Genomic DNA, 25,785 nt, shown 5'->3' on the forward strand with positions numbered 1-25,785 from the left:
TTATGTAAGTTGGATCAACTACTTATTGCTCTCTTAGATGATACAGGCCTTTCATTTTTGACTTGACAAAAATATCCAAGCTTCAAGTTACTCTGAAAATCTGTTGCTATTTGCCTTTTATACATAAATATATTGAACAAGAGAACTTACATACCTGTGTAATCTACATACACACTAAAAACCCCTAGCAAAACACACAATCATAACAGGAGAATTCTCTGTAAATTTTAGATTATACGTCTGTTATAGAAATGAATAAAAGATGAAGTTAAATATTATGATTATTACTTTCCATTTTTTCTGTATCAGTGATATTTAATGTCAAAGAAATAAAATCTTAAAAGCAAAAAAACAAACAAACAAAAAAAACCAAAAAACCAAGAAGGAAACAAGAGAACCTTTGTACCTTTGAGACATGTTGGCAATGGGGGATCCCAAGTACTGGCACTGGAACAGACAACAGTGTTGCTGCCATTCATGTAAAAACCCTGGATGCATTCAAACACAACTGTCGCTTTGTAGGAAAATTTCTTTCCAAATCCTGATAACTGTTTTCCATTTTCAACTTCTGGAAATGGACATCTGACCACTGAAAAGAGGAGAAACTTCAGAATTTAATGGAAATGGAAATTTGCTTTAACATAGGGGGAAAAAAAAGTAGTACAAAGTATCAATTTCCAGTGGAACAAAGAGAGAGACAAAGAATGGAATGCAACATGAAAGTCAAAAAGATTTTTGTAGATTTAAAATTTAGGCAGGCACCCTGGTGCACGCCTGAATCCCAGAGGCTTGAGAGGCTGAAGCAGGAGGATGGTGAGTTTAAAACCAACCTCAGCAACTTAGCAAGGCCCTAAGCAACTTAGTGAGACCCTGTCTCAAAATAAAATATAAAAAGGGCTGGGGATATGGCTCAGTGGTTAAGTGTTCCTGGGTTCAATCCTCAGTACCATAAATAAGTAAATAAATAAATACCACTATAATTCAAGATAAACAGATTCCAATATTAAAACTTTTTGAAAAAGTCAAAGATTTTTCTGAGAAGTTATATTTGAGTGCGAATTTAAAAGTTGAAAAGCTAATCATGCAAAGATATGAGAAATGAAAATTCTCAGGTAGAATCCACACACAAACAAACTGGGATGTCCAAAGAATAGAAAGGCCAATGAAATCAGGGCAGATCTTTCTAAATCTTTTTTTTACTTTCCAACCCAGAGATAAAGAAACATACTTCACATTGTAAATCAATACACAAGCACACAAAAGTTAAAATCAGTACTTAGCCTCCATACCAGTGGACTTTGGTATTTACCATACTACTTTATTTATTAAGAAGTAAAATCTACCATTACCCAGTAGATAGACTTCAGGGTTTACTAATGGTTTGTGAGAATTTGGAAAAAAAAAAAATTGCTGGACTGAGCAGAATGCAAAAGAGTATCCTGTGAAGATAAACATGACCAACAGATGGGGCCAAGTCATGTATAACCTATTTAAGCTAGAAGAGGCTATGGATCTGAATTTCTACCTGGAACCATTTCCATTTGCCTGAGTAACTTCAGGTTGTGTAGTGACAGATTGTCTCAGTTTTGGTTTATCTTAAGATGTTTTCACTAATTTCTCCTTCAGTTTTGGAAGACTTCCCTTTACATAGAATTCAAGGTTAAATGTTTCATTTTTCTTAGTACCCTAACAGACACCATTGTCTTCCAGCCTCAATAGTTTAAGAGAAGTCAGCCATCATTCTTACTTGTCCCCACCCTTCCATAATAGTTTTTTTATTATTGTTATTGTCCTCCTCTTATTGGCTGATTTTTCTTTTACCAAACTACCAAACTATTGGCATTTTTGCTTTTTTTGTGGTTTACTTATATTTTTTGGTAAATTTTAATGATTTATCTACCCTACTCAAGATTCGTTGTATTTCCTGGACTGAGGTTGTTGCTTTGAATCAAACTTGTTTAATTTTTGGTCAGCATTTATTCAAATAATTTTCTGCACTGTTCATTTGTTTCTTCTTCTGAGACTCCAACTACATGTATGTTTGACTGCTCTCCTACAGGTATGCAAGGCTCTCTCTCTCTTTAAGATTTTCTTTTCAAATCATGTTGGATTTCTATTGACCTGTCTTCAGGTTCAATGATCTCTTCATTTGTTGTGCTCATTCCTAATGTTATTTTTTTTTAAAGTTAGTATATTGGATATACTTTACATACAGTAAAATCCACTCTTTCAAGTGTACAGCTATGTAAGTTTTAACAAATCCAATAAGTGCATAATTACCCCTGCAATAAGAATACAGAAAAATTCCATCACTCCAAAATTTTCCCATATCCACTTGTGATTCATCCTTTCTCTTCATTTCTCAAAACTAACCTAACCATTGATCTGTTTTCTAACCCCAAAATATGTTTTTTAGAATGTCAGGTAAATGGAATCATAGCTTTTTGAGAATGACTTATTTCATTCAGCAGGATGCATTTGGGATCCATTTGCATTGTTGCCAAATCAGCAGTTCACTCCTTTTTATTTCTGGGCATTTATTACTCCATTATTTGGATTTAGGACAGGATGTCCCCTCATTCACTGGGTGAAGGGTATGTGGGTTATTTTCAGTTTGGGGTGATTATGAATAAGGCTGCTATGAACATTCTCATATAGGTTTCTGTATGAGCAGATTTCCAGTTCAGGTGGGTCACTGAGTTGTATGTTTATAAGAAATTACCAAAAATGTTCTAAAGTGGGAGTTCTTCTTTGCATTCTTACCAAAAACATATGAGATTTCCAACTGCTCCATATCCTTGCCAATACCTGATATTGTCAGGTGTGTGTGTGTGTCTAAACTCAACCATTCTAATAAGTGTTTGATGGTATTTCATTGCTTATAGGGGCAATTTTATTTCTGCCTTTCCAATATATATGCCTATTTCTCTTGCCTTATTGTAACTAGGTTGGAGCTCCAGCACAATGCTGAAGAGATTGGTGAGAGTAAACATCTCTGCTTTGTTTCTGCCTCAATTAGTTCATTCCTTAATTAGAAAAAAAATGAATCTTTTACCATTAAGTATAATGTTAGCTGTGGGGTTTTTATCTGTTGAAGAGACAGTTATCTTCTATTCCTAATCTGCAGAAAAGTTTTATCACGAAAAACTGATAAATTGGGTCAAAACACTTTCTCTTTTTGCATCTAGTAAGATGATATGATTTTTTTCTTCTTTTGAGTTTGCTGATTAATTACACTGATTTTTATACCAAATCAAACTTGCATCCATGGAATAAATCCTACTTGGTCATGATGTACTTTTCCTTTTACGTATCACAAGATTTGATTTGCTAATATTTTATGAGGATTTTTAGTTTTATATTCATCAAGAAAATTGTAATTTTCTAGTAATATTTTTGGCCAGTTTCGGTATCAGGGCAATGCTGTCCTCATAAAATGGGTTGAGAAGTGCTTCCTCCTCTTGTATTTTCTAGAAAATCTTATGTAGTATCTGTTATCTATTCCTTAAATATTTGGTAGAATTCAGCAGTGAAGCCATCTGAACCTGCAATTCTCTTTATGGAAAGGTCATTAACTTTGTAAATTTTATTTCTTTAATAGAGATACAACTCTTCAGGTTATGCCTATTTTTGAGTGAGTTTTGGTATACTGTACTTTCAAAATATTTGCCAATTTCATTTAAAATGTTAAATTTAAGGGCATAAAGTTGTGTGTGATGTTCCCTTATCCTCCTTTAAATGTCTGCAGGATATTTAGTAATATTCCTTTTTTCCTTGTTGATATCAGTAATTTGACGCTTTTTCTTTCCTTTTTTGCTACTGGGGATTGAACACAGGGCACATCATCACTGAGCCACATCCTTGGCCCTTTTTTTATTTTTCATTTTGAGCAAGGTCTCAATCAGTTGCTGAGGCCGAACTCGAATTTGGGATGCTCCTGCCTCCTAAGTCTCCTGAGTAACTGGGATTACAAGGTGAGGTTACTGATTTGTGGCTTTCCTTTTTTTCTAACAGAAGGATTTCATGCTATATAATTCCCTTCTAAGCAGTGTTTTAGCTCTATTTCATAAATTTTGATATTCTGATATGCTATTTTCATTTTACTCAATCCAAAATTGAGTAAAAATTCCCTCCTGACTTATTTTACTCCTAAATTATTTAGAAGTATCTTGCATAATTTTCAATTATTTGGGTACTTCCTTGATGTCTTTGTTACTTACTTCTACTTTCATTCCATTGTGATCAGACTTGAATGATTTCAGTTTTTTGATACTTGCTAAATTATTGCCTAAATTGTGTTCTATCTTAGAGATATTTTATGTACACTTGAAAAGAGTATATATTTTGCTGCTGATATTCAGTGATACCTATCTTTTAAAGGGAAAAATCCCCTCCAATGTCTCCATGCTTATGATCACTTTCCAGTGACTTGGAACATTTGAAGATTTTTTTAAAAGACATTTTGTCCAGAGTTTATCATTCTTAACAGTAAGAGGATTACTGTATTAGAGTCTTCTTTGTATTTCCATTACCTGTAGCTAGAACTCTTAAATTTCTTGCAATATAACACTTTCTTATTTTCTTGTGTTGAGTTTAATTTTCTGTTCTTTCAAACAAACATCCTAACTCATACACATATACTTGGGCATGCAGGCATGCACACACACACAGAGTCATTCACAACATATAAAATGGAATGCAAGAACATACTGGGGTAAGGGATAGGGACTTCTAGATCTAGAATTATTTTTTTACTCCACCTGCCCTACATTAAATTAGAAGCCAATTTTTCTAGAGGAGGACACACATGTGCCTGTTTTGTTTACAGGAAGGTAAACCTATTTACAAAATATTTCTACAGGAATGACAATGTAGCAGGACAGATTATTACCTTTACACTCAGGAGGACTGCTACTCCACACTCCGTTGCCAGCACAATATAGCTCACTTTGTCCCACAAGTGAAAGTTCCTCTCCTCCAGGTATTTTATCACAACTGTAAGTTACTGCTTCCATATACTCAAATACTTCTATGTCACTAAAGGTATATTTTCCATCTTTGATTTTTGGAGGTGGTGAACACAAAATCTCTTTATAAAGGGGGTTAAAAAAAAGAAGAAACAAAAGGTAAAAAGAAGATTGAAAAAGTAAGACAACATTAGTAAAATTCTATGAATTGCCTCCAATAAATTCATCAACATGGAATTTATTTTTCTCCCCCATATAGGATTTCTATAAGTTAGTTGTGAATTGAGTATCCATCTAGAAGAGGGTTTCTTTGAGAAAATGTATTACCACAAGTTCAAGCCATTAATGTAGAAAGAACTTCTAGAACAAAACTCACTTTCTTAAGTTACTGAATACCTACATTTATTTGCAAGGTCACACTAAGCTTTGTCCCAGTCATCTTAAGAAATGCTGACAATTTATTGAGAAAATTTGCCTGTGATTAAAAATACAACTGAGTGCTAATTGAGAAATGCTTTATAGTTTATAAACATGTTCATTTTCTAAATTGGTGATTCACAATAATACCAACACATTGTCTTTTTTTCACTCTCCTCCTCACAGTAATTTTTTGCTACCAGGCTATGAAGCTTGGTAACACAACAGACCAACTCCAAATGTCTTCCTTTAAGCCAGATATTGAAGAGATTTGCAAAAATGTAAAGTTACTATGCTAGTATTCTTTTGTTTTGCCATAGTTTTACTAAAAATGTTACATATGTTAACATGTATCAAGTTTATTGTCCTTAAAAATGGGTTAGTAAATAAGAATTTTAAATGCTTCTCCATTTTAATTCCATTATGATCAATATTAAAAGGTATAACCCACATGAAGAAAATGTTTTTGGGGTACATGTTAATCAAAGGCATAAAGAAATCCCAAGGCCAAAATGTCTGAGAACTGCCAATCCAAATTTTAAAAAAAGAAGAATTTACTTACTTTCACATTGTGGAATTTTACCATCCCATTCTGGGTATTCTCCTTTAAGCACACAATGTACGATTGGTTTACCAATTAAGTAAAAACTAGATGAGAAAAGAAAAAGTTAATGTTTTCTTTAGTCGACAAAAAGATGCACGTAATTATGAAGGAAATTTTTAGATGGTTGTTTTTCTAAATCGCAGTAGTGTGAAGGAGAGGTGCACCAAAGTGCTAAATAAATCTGCAATTTAATCGAAGGAAGACATCCTCCATGTGAACATACATTGTCCAACAGCAGTGTTGTCTAAATAAATCTGCTGTTGCAAATGTGTCAGTCTGGCTGCTTTGCTGTTTTCTGCAGTCACATCACACGTTCATTTCTGTGCCTTTACTTGCACATTCTGCTTAGTGAGGACAGTGTTCAAGGAGAGGAGCATGCCTAGTGCCGAACTACCTGGGTGCCTGTCCCTGCTGCATGGCTGACCAGTTGCTTGAGATTTGGGCAAGTTTCTCTTGCTTGATTTCCTCACCAGTTAAAAGAGGATACAAGTACATAGCCCTATAAGGTTATTTAAAGACTCAGATGAGTTAGTACCTGGCGCACAGTAAGTGCTAGATGAGTGTTAGCTTAGATCAGAATGTATTTCTAGGAATAGCTCAGGAAGATTCCTACTCAATGAAATCTTCTCTGATGATTGAAATTCATACACATCCTCTTCCTCCTGAACTCTCACTATTATACGAATTATTCTACTTCTCTGGTCCTGCTCATTTACTATTTTGCTTTGATAGCTTTCTGAATATATTGTGTTTCTCTATAAGTCTACAACTTCTTTGGTTAGGGCCTGTGCTTCCGTTCTCTCAAATATAACTATCAACTATCACTAAATATAACTATCGACTGAATGTTCCAAATTACTTGATCAAATTTTAAAAAGCCATCAATACTGCTTGATAGTCACAGCTCACTTTTCCCCCAAGAATCACTTATTTTTAATATATTGTATTACACTGAATCTTTATATGCACAATTTTCAGAAATGCCCAATATTCCCCAACTTACATTATTGAAAGAGCCTTAAGAACAAAAGTTATTATCGAGTGGCCAGTATCTCCTTCTGAGATGCTTCAATTATTTTTTTTAATATATGTTTTTAGTTGTAGATAGACACAATACCTTTATTTTATTTATTTTTATGTGGTGCTGAAGATTGAACCCGTGCTAGGCAAGTGTTCTACCACTGAGCTACAACTCCAGCCACTGAGATACTTCAATTCTTTATAGCACTCTCAAAAATAAGGTCTTCCATCCAAACTACCTTGATTGAAAAGGGTAACCAGGTCAATTTTGATATGGTTAACACTTTACAAAGGTCTCTGGACATAGGAGGAATGTCTTTGGTTGGCAGTTCTACCTTCCATCTCTGGGAGCCCTACTTCAGCTTTTAAGAGTTGGCAAGAGGGTGCACTTGGTTGTGAAAAGCCAAGCCACCCTGAGAACTCTATTCCTCATGTTTATAATAGGCTTATTATTAGATACAGCAAATAGTATACAGCTTTGCTTTCCTTCAACTTCAGTTTAGTTATTACACATATTTCCTGTTTCTATCAAGTGCCTAAGGATAGTTTGGCTAGAAAGCAAAATTAAAGAAAGTTTATGTGACTTGTTAGGAAGAGAAGAGAAACATACAGAATTGGTAAGACTGACCTTATTTTCTGTAAGGAGCAACTTACCCATCAGAACAAATAAAATGAACTTGAGCACCCCACACGTGACTAGAATTTGGGTATTCTACTCTTCCATTTTTAGGACCACCTAAATATGTACATTTTCTTCCTAAAAGAAAATAATTGTGAAATTTTAAAATTTAGTTTCAAAACATACTTGAAAGGAAGTCAACATTCTGCTTTGCTCTTTGAATGGAATATTATTTTCTTTAACCTCTATATTTTAAGGGCAAATGTAAGATTCAGTTACACGGGCAACCAATTGCCAAGAAAAAGACTCCCTAGAAATTTCTCAAATCCTGCAAAACCACACTTAATCCAGTCTTGCTTCCTGTGAGAAAAATCATCATTGTAATAGTGGCATATGCTCCCTAAAATGTGGGGTAATCTTTAGAGCAAGCAAAAAGACATGGCTGTGTTTACTTACTTATACAGGCATCATCTGAAATAGGCACCCAGGTATGATTCGGCTCACAAGTAGCAATCGTGAGAAAGCCCAATAGTTGGTCATATCCTGCTTTACACTTATAGGTTATTTCTTCCCCAACCTCATAATAGGGTTTAGGTTTGCTAACAAGTTCCAAAGCTTGAAATGGTGGTGGTAGTACACAGGCATCTAGGGATAATGGAAGAAGAACATGAAAAGGAAGCAGTAATTCAACTTTCACCATCTTGAGACTGTGGTTTGGCAACAGGTAGCACACAGAAAGATTCTAAATGACTGTTCTATGCTTTACCCAAGTAATGCTGGTCATGGAAGATGCTCCTTATTTTAAATAACATTCAGTTAGCTTTTGGCTTACTTCAGAAAAAAACCAAATTTGCATTCAACTGCAAACTGAAGAGATACCATCCATGTTTTTGGTTTAAAAAAAATATACATCAGTATGTGTCTTTCCCCACTTCCTTATAAATTCATTTCAAAACTAGCCTTTCCTCTAAGAAGTCATCTCTAGTACACAGCACTCTGCTTAGATTATGCTTCCATAATTTGAAACATTAACTTATGACAACTTGTCATTTCAGGCTTAGTCTTCCCTTGGAAGGTACGTCTCCAGAGGTCAGGGACCACGTCTTCTTTTCCTGCTCTACTCTGTCCCTAGTGGGTTACTCAAGAAATGCTGGGGAAGAGTGATTATTAAATAAACATTGTAGATTTCATAGATCAACAAAAATATGGACCAAAGTATTTCAAAATATATGACTTCATTCCATGTGCTTCATGTAAATGAACTGAACTTCTGATAAGTAAACAAATGCCATTTAAATATAAAAGGTTACTACTTTGGATGGCATTTCATAATCTGCCCTCTCCCCCACTTTCTTGATCAGTGAACACAATTAAATCTTCCTTCACCAATCACTGCATCATGCACTCCCTTGGGAGCCCCCGTGGTAGCTATGGGGCTGTTTATTCTACTATGCCACAAGGAAAGCCACTATATAGCTGTCCTTCTAGAACATTTCACTTTTGTTTTTGTCTTTCATTTTGTTGTATTTGTAGTTTTCTCTCTAGAACAGTGATGATCCAGTAATTCATCTTACAAGTGCTATCTGAACACTTGTAAACCTAGCAACAGTTTTGAAAGATAAGAGGGAGGAGGCAGTAAGTCAAGGCCTAACTTGTTAAAAGAATGCAAAAGCTGCTCTCATGAGGAAAGGACCTAAGGAGACAGGTCTGTGTTGATCCAGAGGAGCCTAGTCTTTCTCACTCCCTGGATCTCATTCATACTTCAGATGCAAAGATGGGTCAAGAAAATTCTAAACAACAGAAATGTTCCTCTCATTTCATGTCACATTCTAAAATTCTCTCTATATACACATTGTCTAACATAATATTTGCATTGTGTTCTGCAATCCACTTATGCACAAGATGTTTTCAACATTGCCAACATCCTGGTTTTAATATCTGAACATTCCTCAACCAACTGCCTAAAACAATAGCAAAAAGCAAACAAAAAACTCAATAATGAAAAGCATATTTCAAAAGACACGATAGAGTCGAGTTTTATTACTAACAGTGAATTTGCTGAATATCCTGGGCCACAAATTTTTATTTTACAATGGAAGAAAAGGGGCAGGGCTAGAAACACTATATGATTCAGTTCTAGATATGGATGCATAACATCATTTTAGACTTTACAACCACCAGGACAGAAACCAAATAACAGGATGCTGGTTACAAAATTACACAAGTATCCTTTGCTTTATGCATTCAATTTAAGTAATTGTCTTGAAAACAGATAGAGGATTCTTAACTTTCAATATGGTGCTCTATATTGAAAGAGATATCAATTATATGGTTTAGTCTACTCTCTCTTGAAATATTCTCTCTCCCTAACATGCATAAAGAAAGATATGCTTTCAACAGTGGGCAGAATTTTTTTATTTTATTTTATTTTATTTTATTTTATTTTATTTATTTATTTATTTTAGTCTGGTAACCAGTGCATTCCAAACTTTACACACTGGAACAATTAAGTCTAATATCACACTATTGTATAATTAAATTTGTTCTCTTGTTCAGAATACTGATTTTTTTGCTATTGAGATTTTAATGCTAACCATTCCCAGCTCCAATATCTTGATTTATTTTTTTCTAGATGTTTTACAATGTTATTAAATTTAAGTGGCAATGCTGAATTTTAATAGATGCCACTATATAATATGAAAAGAAGTCCCAGGTGACTTTCAGTAAAGTGAATTAGTTCTCTACACTAGATCCCCTGAACTGTTCACCTTCTCTACACTTAACGGGCTTGCAAAAATGAACTCTCTGACAACTGCGCACACTCGCACTGACACCTAGACACCACCAAAAATTCCTGGTATCTGACCACAAATGAAACTGCAATGAAACTGGACCATTTTGCTCCTTCTCCTTCTGTTCTCACAACCTGTTTTAAAATTGTCTTTGAGGGGCTGGGGTTGTGGCTCAGTGGTAGAGCACTTGCCTAGCATGTGTGAGGCACTGGGTTCGATTCTCAGCACCACATATAAATAAATAAAAGTATATTAACAAGCAAAAAAAATTTTTTTTTAAAATTGTCTTTGCTTCCTCAAAATGCAGGCTGTGACTTCTATACCTTCTAAATTTTATTTCTCATTTGTCACTCATTTCTAGGCCCACAAAAATCACGTTCATCACTTTCAAAGTTGTTAACTGGTCTCTTCCTAAGTTCACACTAACAGTCTTCTCCTCATGAGTTTCATTACCCTTTAGATGATATCTAAAGATCTGGCTAACTTCAGCATTCTCTTCTGCTCTGGAATGATCCATGTCTTCCCCCCCCCCCGCTCCCCGCACCCGTCCCCAATCTCTCACTGACTTCCTGGAGAGTACACTACCCTGGGTTTCAGGCTTTCCTGTTTCTCTTCCTTTCCTGCCTGAAGGGGATCAGAGATATCCCTAAAGAATCTGCTTCAGAACCTCTTGTTCCTTTATTCTGCAGGTCCCTCTCCCCTGACTTCACTACCAGGGATAACCAACAGCCTTCCAGATCCCTGTCTCCAACCTGGCTGGGGTCCCAAGCCTATATATTCATTGCCAACCCACACAGGTCCCCTTGGAAATGTGTCACACAATTGCATATAACACTGCAAAGCCTGAGTGTGGTCACTTTTGAATCATCATATTTGCATATGCCCAGCAAACAAGTTCTGTTTCCACAGCTGGAATGCTCGATCCTTTACTTCAAGTCCTGGCATTTCCCATCTGAACTGCTGTAAGAGTTTTTCTTTACCTATCTTGTCACCTTTCATTGAACTGATTTTTTCACATTGCTATCAAAAAGTAATATTTATATGATGTATATAAAAGTTCTTCCAAGACAGATTGGGACAGATTAAAGTCCCTCCCTATAGAATCCTGCTCGCCCTTGCACACTATTCTCAAGCTGTACTCAGTTACTTGGAGGCCTGTATGGGTGTGCTTTCCAACACGTTTGGTCTTCATGCGTCATCTGATTTCCATTTTGACCAGCAAGAGTGCCTTTCTCCCACCTTCTGCATCCCAACCTCCCAGTCTCATCTTAGATGCCTCTTCTTCTTCGAAGCATCTTAAGCATGCTCACTCAAAAAAATCGTGACTTTGAGGCTGAGGCAGAAGGATAGCAAGTTCCAGGCCACGCTGGGTAACTTAGCAAGACCCTGTCTCAAAATCAGAGAAAAAGGGCTAGGATATAGCTCAGTGGTAAAGTTCTTGCCTAGCATGTGGGAGGCCCTAGGACCAAAACAAACAAACAAAACCCCCAAACAAACAAAAAATGAAAGTCTGAGTTAAATGCCCTTATGATGCTCCAATTTACTCCTTTCATAGACATTTTCATATTATACTTATTTGTTGTTTACTTCTCCTTGAGGACAGATCATTCTCTAGTGTCTCTAGTACCTAGGACTAGAGATGCATGAGGGCTGCTATCAGTTCAATATGCTCTTAGATCAAAACTCAATCCTTCACTCTTCAGTCAACTTGCTTTGGTGAAATCTGCAATTCATAATTATTACTTTGCTGTTTTCATGCCAGGCTTCAAAATCTTTCCTTCATTTAGTTATAAACATTTCCCTGTATTAGAGCTTTATTTCTTTCATGTCAAAATGTTTACACTGTATTAGTTTATTATGGATCTAATCTCCATTACTGCTATTATTAGAAATGGTATTTTAACATCATCAAAAGTGAACTCCACATACTGTGAGTTCTATGTTTTTCAAAATCAGAACCTATTTCTTAGAATAATAGTGATGGTGATAAAACAATTCAGAAATGGTCAATTTTAAGCACTACCTGCATCAAGCATTGTTTTTAGGCTAACTTCATCTTTGTAATCATCCTATGAGATTGATACTATTTCTCCCTTCAGATGAGCAAACTAAAGCATCATAGGTGAAGTAACTTGCTCAAAAATACATTCCTAGTAGGTGCCAGACCCAGGAATCAAGTCAGGCAGGCTGACTGGCAGGCCACACCATGAACCACCACCAACTGCCTTCCATTCCCATCTCTCATGTGAAACCCCGACACACTGACACCATCTTACACTATCTGCAATTTAGTCTTCAAGAAATTGCCTTTTACTGTGCTTGGGGAAATTAGAGTTTAGATTTCTGTTGTGCTTAGTCAAATAAAAGAGCTCCCAATGCCCTAAATGGACAGGTAATAACACCAGAGTCTGAATTTACAATGGTGATGATTTCCTTATAATTAGCCTGTTGCTTCTCATAGATACCCTGCTATCCAGACTTCTCCCATTATGTTACCTCCTTTGTCCAACACTGAGCATCTTGGCAGTCCAGCTGCATCACCTCTGGATACCTTTGCTCACTCTGCACCTTGGCTCCAGACTTCCCTCCTCCTAGGTTGACCATAACTCCTGCTCAACACTTGTCTTCCTCAACTTAAGTCACCCATTGCTTCTTCTGGAAAGCTTTTTCTGCCTCCCCCTGGGAAGTAATAACTGGCCACCTTGCCCTGGACTCTCCTGTGTATGGATCTCTCTCAGGTAACTAGCACATGCTAGTCACAACATCCAGCACAACATGTCCCTCATAGAAGCCATTTAAAAAAAAAAAAAAAAAAAAATGTTAACCACGGTAGCACTGCTGCCAGACCCAAAACAGTAAAGAACATGCTATAATGCATTTCGGATTGAAAATAATTAAAGTTTTATGCATTGGAGAAAGGAGAATTGGCCATTTCTTTTGTTGTTTGTCTCTCAGTTTTCTAGACTTAGCAGAAGACCAGATGAACACTGCTTCCTTGGCGCTGTAGCATGCAGGGTAAGAAAATCAAGAAACTGCCAGATAAATACTACTGATCTTGGCTTCTTTTAACTGGAAAGAAGAAAAATGCCTAAAGCAGACAGATGAGACCACACCTAACAGGAGATCATGGGTTTTCTCTGAAAAAGCAGCTCTACTTCTAGAGGAATAAGTCTGAATTTTTTTTTTTTCTCTCCAAAACTGGATAAATGCTCCGTTGTGCAATTTCTGCCATTTGACAGCTACCTTTGAGATGTTGGGACTCCCATGCACATCACTATCTGTTTATAAAACCTCCTCATGAGAGAGTGAGCTGCTCGCAAAAGGAAACCCATTTTACTCACCTCCTCTCCCTGCCCAGCATAGTGAGCTTCTGTTCATCAATCTTGACTTTACCTAGCAACCGTACACTTAACCTTGGTTTTCCTCCCCTTCAGTATTAGTGTTATTACCTTTCCTATTGCACCCTATATTCCTTTTATTTATCCATTTTCCTCTACTGAAATAGCTTCCATCATTTTCTTCAACTTTTAGTATTTTGGGGGAGGGATGCAGGGAGGCACCAGGAAATAAACTCAGGGGCACTCAACCACTGAGCCACATCCCCAGCCCTATCTTGTATTTTATTTAGAGACAGGGTCTCACTGAGTTGCTTAGCACCTTGATTTTGCTGAAGCTGACTTTGAACTTGCAATCCTCCTGACTCAGCTTCCTAAGCTCCTGGAATTACAGGCGTGCACCACAGCCAGCACCTGGCCTTAAATTTCTAGTTTAAAGCCTATTCTAAACATTATTCTTTAAAAAAAAAAAAAAAAAAAAAAAAACCCTTTTGTTTTCTATCATCACTATTCCCTACTTGCCTCTCTCCCTTTTGAAATGAACGCTGTAGTGATCAGTAAGAAGCAAGACTGGAGTACTAGGAGCCCTGGAGAACCTATAAATAGGGAAAGGCAGGTCCTCCCTGACCCTCAGCTCCCCTGCCCTAGCTCCACAGAAAGGCCAGCCCAGGCATAGCTTTTTAAAGAACTTTTCTCCTGCAGGCAGGAGGAATTTTTCTTGTGCTCTTAAGTCCTTACCAACTATGAAATTCATGGTTATATAAGAGTGTTGATACTGAAGCCCCAAATTGGCCGTTTGGAACAACAAATGTGACAAGACAGATAAAATCTCTCTGCCTTGTAATGGGGAGAGATAGAGAACAGAAAATTTTAGAAGGGTGGTTACAATTTGCCACGGTGTGTATGTGTGTGTCTACCAGAAAAACGGTGGTCATGGAAGATTCCTCTGAGTGAGTAACAGTCCAGCTGAGTTTGCAGGATAAGACACAGCCAATTATACAGTGAATCAGAAAGAGAACCATTCCAAGGCTTAGGGAACAACAAGTGCAGAGTCTGGCCTATTTGATGAACAGAAATGTCACTTTCCTTCCTGTTGCTTGTTAAATGCAGAGAAGCAAGCTCCTTTCCTCTAGAGCACTCTAGTTGGTTTATAATACATGCATTAGTATTATTCATTGGTTAATATCTGTTACTTCCAATACATCTTAGCAAATATTTATAAATTGCTTACTATGTATGTGGCACTGGGGATATAACAGCAAAATAAAGTCCCTGCTTCGTGCACTTATGTGTGTAAACAGTTAATGAAAGAAGGACCATGACAATAGGAATGACCTATTATTGCCTACCAGTACAATCTCAGGACCAGCACAGGACCTGGAACCAACCTAGAAGGCAAATATTGTTAAATGAATGCTGCTAAGTAAAGAAATGCAACAATACAAACTGTATGTGTAATAGAATTCTACATATAACATGGGTGTAGAAACAAAGTGCATTTAAAAATAGGAGACACAAAAAGGGTTAATTTTGTGTAAGTTTTACACAATAATCATCTATCTATATCGTGTATAGATATTTTGTACCAGGGATTGAATCTAGGGATGCTTAACTATTGAGCCACACCCCCAGGTCTTTTTGAATATTTTTAAAAAAATTTTTAAGACAGGGTCTCACTAAGTTGCTAAGGATCTCACTGAATTGCTGCGACTGGCCTGGAAATTTGTGATCCTCCTGCCTGAATTTCCTGACTGGCTCGCATTTACAGGACAGGAGTGGGCCACTGCATCCAGCAAGCATATATTTTGAATAAAAAGTATTTAGTCCATTCAACGAAAGGCACAACAAACTCAGTGGAATGGACCTTCGGCTTTAATGAGTAAACTGTTGGTGAGGATTAAACCCAGGGCCTTGTGCTTGCAAGGCAAGCACTCTACCAACTGAGCCCCAACCCTAAGGATACTAATTTCTCTCAAGGTTTTAGGCTGCTCCTCTGAACCATGACCTGACCTAAGGAAAACAATCACCCCCCCCCCAAAAAAAAATTAGGTTATAAAATCTGATACTATCTGTATTGGTTGGGAACAGGAAGATAACTCCATGGATAAAAACAAACAAAAAAATCCTCTTGTAAACCAAGACCAATTGTGTCTGGGGCAACAAGGAGACTTGATACAAAGGGCACTTGCGCGCTTCCCATCCCTCTAAACTCAGACACTGAACCTGCTCTCACCTGCGCACAAGCAGAAGGCAACCCACCCTCCTCAGAACCAGAACTCATGTCCATCCCCAAAGAAAGCGAAGAGTGCGCTTACCTTGGCACCGCAGGGCACGCCACTTTTGCACAGCACACTGAACAACGCCACGCCCCGCCTCCCACAGCTCAGCTCATTTAGGCACCGCTGACACCCTGCATGCCAACTTTTACTGCAGGGACCCCCGAGACCCTAATGAGCAGCTCTTCTCTCCAAGGCACCACCCCGCGCAGGGAACACAAGGGCAGACTCTAACCACCCGCACCGCATCGACCCTCGCAAAACTTCAATGCACCTGAGCGCTCTAAACCCCTCACCCGGAGCACCCGGTGCGCGCTTCCCACCCAGGATTGGCTCAACCCCGGAAACGTGGCGAGTTTTTGCTAGGGTCACAGCTAGGCCCTGGACGAACCTCCGCCGCTCCCACCACTCCGGCACAAATCACGCCGCCCAAGCAAGGCTTCACTTCGGGCGCAGCAGGGTCGCCACAGGGCTCGGCCCGCACGTGCTCCGGCGTGCGCGTCCTGGAAGCGCTCAAAACGCACCACCCCTAGCAGCATTCTGGCCGTGCCTTCTCCGCCAACCCCGGCCACCCCAGGTCCACCCTGACCCGCGGCTCCCACCCCAAGCTCCAGCCTACGTCGGCGTGCGCAACCTCTTCAGGCTCCTACCAGAGAATGTAAACAGCAGGAACACCGTGGTTGCCAGAAAGATCGCTAGGAGGCACCGCTGGAAAGTAAAGGAACTCGCTCCGCGGCGGGGAAACGCCGTGCACGGCGCGGAAGACACCTTCATCTTTCAGGGGATGAACAGGAAAACAGTGCCAGCCAAGCAGGGGAGTCCCTTTTGAGCCCGGTTGTCATACGCAACAATCCCCAAATTCACAAAGTGTGAAGGGCCGCCAGACAAGTGGGCGTGGCTGGGGCTGGCGCCCGGGTCGGAAGTGACTCGAGGCTGAGCCGCTGGGCCAATCCCGCGGCATCAGGGCGGAGTCTCGGCGCGCGTCGCTCAAGGGCCTCCGGGGACCCAGGGTGGCCCTGGCTGAACAGACACCCGGTTCCCCGGGGCCTCACTGCGCTCTGGCTGTGTCCTCTGCAGACCAGCCTCCAGGCGCTGACTTGCGGGAAAGGGCTGGCTTGCCGCCGCTTTTGTAAACAGGGTTACCACCCTATCCAGGAAGGGTGGAAGAGAAACTGCTGGCCTTGTCATCATTTCCGGTAACTTTGGCTTGCAGAATAAAGCACAGCGACCTAAAAATAGAGACCCGGAGGTCAGGTACCGAGTCGCTGTGGGGCCAGCACCCCTTGAGACTCGCCCTAACCTGGCGTACTCCAGGCTGCGGGACTGCCTGGGCCCTTATTCTATCTGGCGTTAATCAGGCATTATTAGGGACAATACTTGAGTGTGCCTTGCTTAAATGTCTGCTGCTAAATTATCTCAGGGCCTTTTTTTCAGTTTCCAAATCCCACAGGTCTGACTACTGCACCAACCCCTAAGGTAATTTGTTCTTCCTCTTACTCCCTCAGACCGCTTCCCCCTTTTAACTTTTTTAAATTATATATATATGTGTATATATATATATATATACACATATATATATATTTAATTTAGAGACAGGGTCTCACTGAGTTGCTTAGGGCCTTGCTAAATTGCCGAGACTGGCTTTGAACTTGTGATCCTCCTGCCTCGGCCTCCCGAGCTGCTGGGATTACAGGAGTGTGCCACTGCTCCCAGAACAACTAAATTTTTTTTTTTTAATAATTTTTTTTAGTTGTAGATGGACCTTTTATTATTTCATTTATTTAATGCAGTGCTGAGAATCGAACCCAGTGCCTCTTGCGTGCTAGGCAAGTTCTCTACCACTGAGCCACAACCCCAGCCCACAACTTAATTTTTTATGGAAGACAATATGAAAAATAAAAAGACAAGTGCCCAATTTCTGGAAGGAATGAGTGCGACAGGATTTTGGATGGGTAGGAATTGGTTAGGTGAAGAAGATAAAGGGTAAAACTTTTTTGTTGAAATAATCTCTAGAACAATGCTGGAAAATTAAGAATGAGCAAGATTGATCCCTAGGGTCATGAAAAAACCTGGATTACTGGTAAAAGAAAAAACTAACAAGACTAGCATTAAAAGAGCAAAGGAAATGAGTTGACAATTTTCTTCCTCTCAGACTGGCAAAGAATAAAAACATCCATGTGAGTGAACATGTAGGGAAATCAACACTTTTCACATAGCTTTTCAGCTTGTTAAGTCTTAAAGGGGATGTGACTTTCTCACTCAGTTTATCCCAAAGAAATCATCGGAGCTGTGAACAGCAGTTTATAATTATGAAAAAGCACAAACTCATAGATATTTACCAAAAGCATTAAGGAATTTATAGTAGGTGCCTTTATGTGATGAAATTCTGTGTGTGGCAAACATTGTAAATGTATTTGTTCATACAAAAGCAGACTCCAAATTAGAATATGCTTTTCCTTTAAACAAAAATATTTTAACAATACACATAAAAGGAGACAAGTTGGAAATATGTCAAAATTAACAATAGTTGAAAGGATCATACATATTTCAGTTTCTTTGTTTGGCTTTCTAGTTTTTCTATATTGAGCCTATATTACACTTGGAATAAGGTAAAAAAAAAAGCCTTTTTTTTTGTTTGTTTGTTTTGAGACAGGATTGTTACTGAGGCCAATTAAAGGAAAAAAATATCCAACCTATATCCGATATATCAAGGGCAGTTTTATGTATAGGATGGTAGGAGCAAAACCTGTATGGCACAGGTGTGCTGCGTTGGTGAGGAAATGGAAGCTCACGGTACAACCTCAAATGGGTTCTCTGTAAATAAGACTTGATATACATTTAGCACAGCTCTGTATCTGAGATGTCCCGAGACTTTCTGGATTCACCAAGCTGTGGGTTTCCTTTTCTTGCCAGAATAACAAAACTTTTAAAACCACACAAGACACCAAGTCTGGAGGGGTTATATAAAATAAATACCTGAGTATTTTGGAATATAAAATCCAGACATTCCTTGGTGGCAATTAAAGGAGGTACAATTAAGGAGACAATAGGAAGCTCAATGAGGCAGGACTGGTATTTCTTTTAACGTTTCCAGTTGTGAGCTATATGACAGAAATGTTCTGTGGCTCAAAGTCAGAACTTATTTGTGAAAACAATTTATTACTGTAACAATAAATATTAAAAATTTCCTGTTTATTTCTAGGCTTGGAAGTAAGATTTCCTTTTTTCTTGTGAGCAAATTAAAAAGATAGGAGAAACAATTTGGCTAGTGTTTGTTATCCTAGTTTCAGGTGCTATATGAAATTCAAGGATTATAGTTTTATTGAAACTTTGTTTCAGTCAGTAAAATTTCTATCCCTGGGGTTCTTCAAGCCATTCTTAATATACTTGAAGACTTCCACAACAATTTTTTTTAAAAAACTTATTTTGATTTGACCCAATTGAGCTTCCATTTGAAAAGTTCTGGGCCTTGTTCCCTATCTTTCCAGATAATTTCCATGAATCAGGGATAGAGTTTCCTTATAATATCTCTAGTGCCAAGATTCATAGTAGGATCTCAATGAACACCTGATAAAATTATAGGAAATAAAGGGGTCTTGCTGTCAAATGCATTTAATACATCTTTTACAGTTCTCCATCAGAATCAATTTAGCAAGTGCTGAAGAAATTGAGAAATTTTGATTTTTACTAATATTGGACATTAGAAAACAAAGCGGGATTTGTCTCTAAATGGGGTGAGGTAAACTGCACACAAAATAAACTTTCCTAAATCAGGCATTTCAAGTTTACCTGTAAAGTGGAGCTACTGTCCATGCCTTAGCCTTGCCTCTGGATTGTTTCAGTAACTGAGTTCAAAGGGAGAGTGGACTTACTGAGGCTTTGGCAGGGATAGAAGTGGAATGAAATAGGAGATTAAACATGAATGGTTCCTCAACTCCCCCTAAAGACTTTGTCCAACTGCCACAGACAAGAAAAGGAGAGAATGGAAGATGTAGGGGGTGGTGGGGTAGGTAAGGTTTAAGAAGGTTTAAGAAGGGTGGTCAGACAGAGTGGTGGTAGGCAGGTGCCATTAGATGCTGGCCAACTTTTTCTTTAAAATTTGATATGAGATGATTCTTTGCCTCTTAAATTAATATATCTACATTATGCTTTTTGGAGGTTGGGGTAAGGTGTCATCAGGCATCTTCCAGCCAGCTGACCTTCATATGTAACTATGTTTGATTTTCTTTCCTCTCACCTGAAAGAATGTGAGTGAGGTGGGCCACGCCCAACATGGGGATTCTGCCAGCAACCAAGTTCCTTCTTTCTGAGAAGGAACACACATTCATTTTGGTCTACCTTAACTTTTGCAGGCTTTACAAAAGGTAAATATATTACAAATTATACTCCATAAGTAGATTTGCAAAGCTAAATCTTTTATTCTTTTCTCATTTTAATTGACAAAATTTTATTTAAATGTCATAGATTTAAATGACATTACATCTTACATTTATTCTACTTAAAAAAAAAAGCAAACAAAACAAAGAATGTCACATATTAATAGCTATGGAGAGCAATTGGTCCAGCTGCTGTTTAGATGAAAAATGTAAGGCCGGAGGTTAACAGAATTACTTAATAATACGAGTTAGGCAATGAGGCATTTTCCTAGTATATATACTATTTCCCATGACAATTGATGTAATAGAAAAAAAATCTCATGGCTTCCTTGCAACTAAAAAGTCATGGACATCAGATATTTATTAATCATATGACTCACTGGTTCACTCCATTTTGGAAAAAGAACACAGAATTGTTTTCTTGTGATGGAGAATTGTAATTCTAAGAAAGGCTAATTCTCATTTAGTTTCTAGTCCTTCTTTGAAATGCACTTCTTCAAAATCCTAAGAAATAATAGAGATTAACTAAAGAGCCAACTGAGCAAACACCTACCATTGAGTATCATTTTGTAAATTCTCAGGCTATACACTTCTTTTTTTTTTTTTTTTTTTTGGTGACCTGGCTGTATGTGGTTTGCCCATCTTTAGTGGGTAGAGTTGGCTGGAATCTTTAAGAACTTTCTAAAATAATAAGGCAATTTCCCTTTGTCTATGGTATAAGTTGTGTGTGTGTATGTATATATATATATATTTTTTTTTTCTTTTTTTGTTCAGTGAACTTTGCTTATGCTGGGCTTTTCTTCTATCTTGCACAATTTTAAATTGAAATTCAAGTTGATGTCTAGCTTATTCCCTATACTGGTGTCAAAGTAAAGTTGGCAAAATAGATCTTTAGAGCAACAATTAAAACAGAATTACACATAAATTAGTGGTAGCCATATGCAAAGATATTATTCAGTATTCACAAATATTCTGGTATTTTCTAGAGACTATTATTATGACCCATAATATTATAACAAGTTCTTGATCTATAAATATGTGGAATGGCTAAAAAATATCAAGGCCTGATTATTGATTTGATAAGATCTTTTTAAAAAATTGACACATAAAAATTACACACTTATGAGGTACCATATGATATTTGTATGTACTGTGTAATATTCAAATCAAGGTAAACATATATGTCTTCTTAAACATTTATCATTTCTTTGTGGTGAAAACATTCAAAATCTTTTCTTTTCGTTTTTTTAGATCTGCAGTCATGCTACTGTGCAATAGAAAACCAGAGCTTACTCCTCCTGAATGTAACTTAGTACCTGTTCACTGATAAATTCTTAAAAGTTGTGCTTTTTTTCAGTTAATCTAGTGCATTCTAGTAAACTAGTTACTTTTATAATTATTATTCTTTTGTTTAAAATTTTCCTTTTATACAAAACATGTTACAAAGTGGGTTTTTGAAGTAGAACTTAAAAAATATAAAGAACTTCATTTGTTTTTCCTAGATACGTCTTTTGAGTAGTCTTGACCACTCTTCCCCATAATCATTTAGCACCTTTTCAGTGAAGAAAAACTGCTTTCTTCCCTAGAGGAGGTGAAAACTGATATGCATTTTACTTCAATCCGTTAAAAGGAGTAGGTTCTGCTCTATAAAATAAAGATATATGTGTCTGTATAAAGAAACACGTATATAGAAAATGATTAGTAGAAAATGTGACTTGTGACTTATTAATAAGTCATTAATTTTCATATCTTCCTGATTTTCCAAATTCTCCTTAACAAGCTCATTCTATATCATGAACATTTCAAAATAAGAAAGGAAAATGACAAACTTATAAACCAGAACCCCTAGACAACATCTTCCTTTAAATAATTGAAACAATTTTCCACATTTAAGTACAGTCTGGTCCCCTGACTAGATGATGTGTGCTTTCAGCACAGGAAAGAAGGTGAGGGGTGAGAGGAATACAGACTAAGAGGTGGAGTTCTGCTGAACACTGGACAGCTTTCGCATCTTCGGGCGCACACGTTTGCATCTCTGTGAAGTCACTTCAAAGGGTTCATGAACCTCGGATCTTATTCTCTTGAAGTGGACTGGCTCCTTTCCCATCGACAGGTAATTGGAGGTTTCTCCAACTTTATAATGCTTTGTCAAGGAAGGACACTGAAATAGCAGAATATTTTTATTTAGATGACAGCAGCAGAGGAAAAATGAACCACCAAGAATTTATATGCTGATTATCACAATGCTGGCATCACATAAATTACAAGTTCATTAGAAGTGTTTATTCCCTCCGTAGTGGTTGCTATGTAGGGCACAAGAAAGTATGGTGTAAATGGAGACTTGAGTAGATAAGAGAGAGATTAATGAGTAACTTGACCTTTTCCTTTTTCTTTTGTCAAAGAAAATGTGTTCTCAGAGTTAAACAAATAAATAAAAAGAGGGTTGTTCCAGAAAATGAATAGGTCAGTTAGAAAGTGCAACACATTTCCTTGTGTCTCTCATGAACCCTGGTGGTGGTGGGGGCAGTAAGTAGTGGCTGGTAGCTTGGAGTAGGGTCAGCTTCAGCAAGCAGGTCCTCCTCCTCTTATTACAGTCAAGAATGCACTGGGGTAGTACATGCAGAATAAGATATCCAGGTGCTTCCTGGGCAAGCTGAAGCCTCTTTTCTCTGGATAGGAGTCATATCTTGCCACCAAAGGATAGACTCCCTGGAGAGGACTACTGGCTCACCTGACCCCAGTGATGACTGCCACTGTATTCCTCAGAGTCATTCTTTATCTCACAAGGCTTCCCAGCATCACCTGCGACCTGTGTCTTCTCTAAACATTCTCATATCCTTCAACACACAGCTGTGTCTTTGGTGTCTGCCTGTTTATTTGTGCCACTCACTCTGCCCCAGCACCTGGCCTGGATGCAAGGTCTCATGCTTGCTAGATTCTGTCTAACTCATGTGGCTACAGATGATTAATTTGCTCCTGTGGAACACTGTGGTCAGAATTCCAATCTTAAAGGGAGATCAGAAGAGGAAAGGACCAGGAGTGGGAGGTAGGGAAGGAGGGGGCAAGTGCCAGGGAGTGATATTGGCCAACTTATATTGTTATTTGAGTTGTCTATACATATGTCTTGGTTGACTATAAAATTTCTTTCCTACCCTCTTACTTCTTTCTGGGGTCTCTTCCACTGTCCTCTGTTGAGTTTAGGACTTCTGTCATATGTGTGTATATAAAATGCCAAGTTAGTTTAATGCACATTAATGTGAAAAATAGGTAGGACATAAAGAAAAAAATATTTGCTAATCAACTTGATGCTTTTGCTTCTGCTTTCTACAGGAATATCTAGGCCTTATGGCACTATTATTTCTGAAAGCACCCTAAGGACCTATATGTAGAAAATATTAGGATTACTGGCATAGCCAGAGTGAGCCAGGACCAAATGAATTGCTCTATATGATACAGAAAAATGGAGCATTAAATTTGCAAGAGGCCCAAGAGTTGAAATGAGATACCCCAGGAATGCAGTAAAGATTTGAGGAAAATGGAGAAGAATCTAAGAGAGAGGCCTGGGAAAAGACAGGGGGTGGGGATCCAGGACTGAAAGTCAGAGAATAGCCAGTAAGAAATTCCTCAAAGACTGATATAATTCAGGTGTGGGCAAACTCTTCCACTGAAGGACCAGTAAAATTTTTTGGCTTTGTGAGCCATATGATCTCTGTTCAAACTTGCTGTTGAGATGGGTATGCAGTCATAGTTAACAGGTAAATGAATGGGTCTGGCTGTGCCAATAAAACTTTATTTACAAACACAGGTGGCCAGCTGGATTTGCCAGCTAGCTTGTAGTTTACCAACCCTTGGTCTAGGTAGTTACTTTTCTGCCCAGCTATTCATTAAGTCATGGGACACTTTCAGTTGTGGCATCATTTCCCCTTTCACCCCAGACCTTTAGCCAATATTTATCTCACAATGGTTTGTGGTAAGGTTGCACTGAGGAGGTGGGATAAAGGGTTGGGGATGGCAATTAGCCCCAGTGGAGGACAGAAATAAGAGAGAGTCTCAGGAGGCCAAGTGAGGCCAAGAATTTGATGCAAGTCAGTAATCAGGGAAAAGGCAAGGTGAGTCTCCAGAGGATTTTTATGAGACCCTGCACGTGAAGGAGAGTGGAGGACCTGGAAGGGCACAGAGGCTGCAAATGCTTAGTTTCCACCAGGAAATGAAAAGAAGAAAAACAAAAACAACAAAAACAGACTACTTCTCAAAGGTTCATAGCATGAATGCACAAAAAATATAAGAATGCTTTGAAAAACGGTGCATAGGCACAGCATCAACAGAGTTGTCACACAAAATTGCCAGAAATGGCAACAATCCAGGAACAAAATAAATAAATAAAGGTGTTTCCAGCTCATGAAGTGGTTTCTGCCTTCTTTGGTATTGATGACCTGCTTAGGGTCATATCCTATTCAAATGCTGCCTCCATTTTTGATATTTGGGTTGTTGCCAACATTATGAGCTCAGTAAATGGAGAGGTACCTGCTGTTTTCCTGACTTGTTAGCAGAGTCTGAGGAGGAACACAGCTGCCTTCTTGAGGATGTAAATGGATATTCACTTCTTTACACTTTTCATCTGGATTATTGCTAATTGGCAAAGGAGGAAAAAGTTAGGAAAACTGTCTTAATCATATGTTTCAGTTTTAAAGGAAATCAATAACTTTCATTTTGAGATTTAAGTTATAATTCTCCTCAAGTTCCTGATATCTTTACAAGGTGCCTAAAAGGAAAAATATAACCAATCTTATTTTTCAATACTAAGTAAAAACTTGGATTAGGATATCATAGTAAAATCATCCTATGTAATGTCAGAAGATTCAAAACTGTTTAAGTTAGGTAGGTATCTGTGTCTTAACATAATACATTTCACTATTTCTGAAATAATTTTGATTAGGACATAGGGTTAACCACAGGATTTTGACAGACTTTTCCATATCCATGAAGTCTTTTTCATTTTTCTTCCCTTTTCCCTTATACTGAAGTACACATTCTATTTTTAACACACGTACTATGGACAGGAAAGCAGAAGTACTGTCCTGCACCTTCACTGATCCTTCCTTCCCTCCAGCTCCACAGTCACACATTCAACTCACCATGGATCAAAAATATTTTAAAAAATGCTGGGTGTGGTGGTGTGCACCTATAATCCCAGCAACTCGGAAGGTAGGAGGATCACAAGTTCAAAGTCAGCCTGAGCAACTTAGAGAGATCATGTTTCAAAATAAAAAAAGAGCTGAGTTTAGCTCAGTGGTAGGCATTTGCCTAGCATGAGTGAAGCCCCTGTTCAATTCACAGTAACATACACATGCACACAAAATTGAAAAATATTGTGACTGT

At 38.1% G+C, this 25,785-nt stretch overlaps 2 protein-coding genes across 9 annotated transcripts in view; both read right to left on the reverse strand.

Annotated features, from left to right (window-relative positions):
* The window catches only part of CD46 (CD46 molecule), a 34,461-nt gene extending 17,393 nt beyond the window's left edge, over nt 1-17,068 (reverse strand). For all 6 annotated transcript variants that reach the window (XR_013758446.1, XM_079107899.1, XM_079107900.1 and 3 more), the window contains exons 1-6: nt 16,681-17,068; nt 8,084-8,272; nt 7,663-7,765; nt 5,947-6,032; nt 4,892-5,089; nt 407-589 (exon numbers count right to left, since the gene is read on the reverse strand). Coding sequence is in view for 5 of the 6 variants with exons in the window: in XM_079107899.1 (XP_078964025.1) it covers nt 407-589; nt 4,892-5,089; nt 5,947-6,032; nt 7,663-7,765; nt 8,084-8,272; nt 16,681-16,804 (883 nt within the window). In the remaining variant the exon portion in view is untranslated. The remainder of the gene's footprint in view (nt 1-406; nt 590-4,891; nt 5,090-5,946; nt 6,033-7,662; nt 7,766-8,083; nt 8,273-16,680) is intronic.
* Nucleotides 17,069-21,457: 4,389 nt separating this feature from the next.
* Nucleotides 21,458-25,785, reverse strand: part of CR1 (complement C3b/C4b receptor 1 (Knops blood group)) — an 89,707-nt gene continuing 85,379 nt past the window's right edge. For all 3 annotated transcript variants that reach the window (XM_079107856.1, XM_079107855.1, XM_079107854.1), the window contains 2 exons: nt 24,931-25,035; nt 21,458-22,567 (listed from right to left, as the gene is read on the reverse strand). In XM_079107856.1, coding sequence (XP_078963982.1) covers nt 22,555-22,567; nt 24,931-25,035 — 118 coding nt within the window. In that variant the 3' untranslated portion in view covers nt 21,458-22,554. The remainder of the gene's footprint in view (nt 22,568-24,930; nt 25,036-25,785) is intronic.

Source organism: Sciurus vulgaris (assembly GCF_902686455.1).
Source record: "Sciurus vulgaris genome assembly, chromosome: 12".
Taxonomy (NCBI): domain Eukaryota; kingdom Metazoa; phylum Chordata; class Mammalia; order Rodentia; family Sciuridae; genus Sciurus; species Sciurus vulgaris.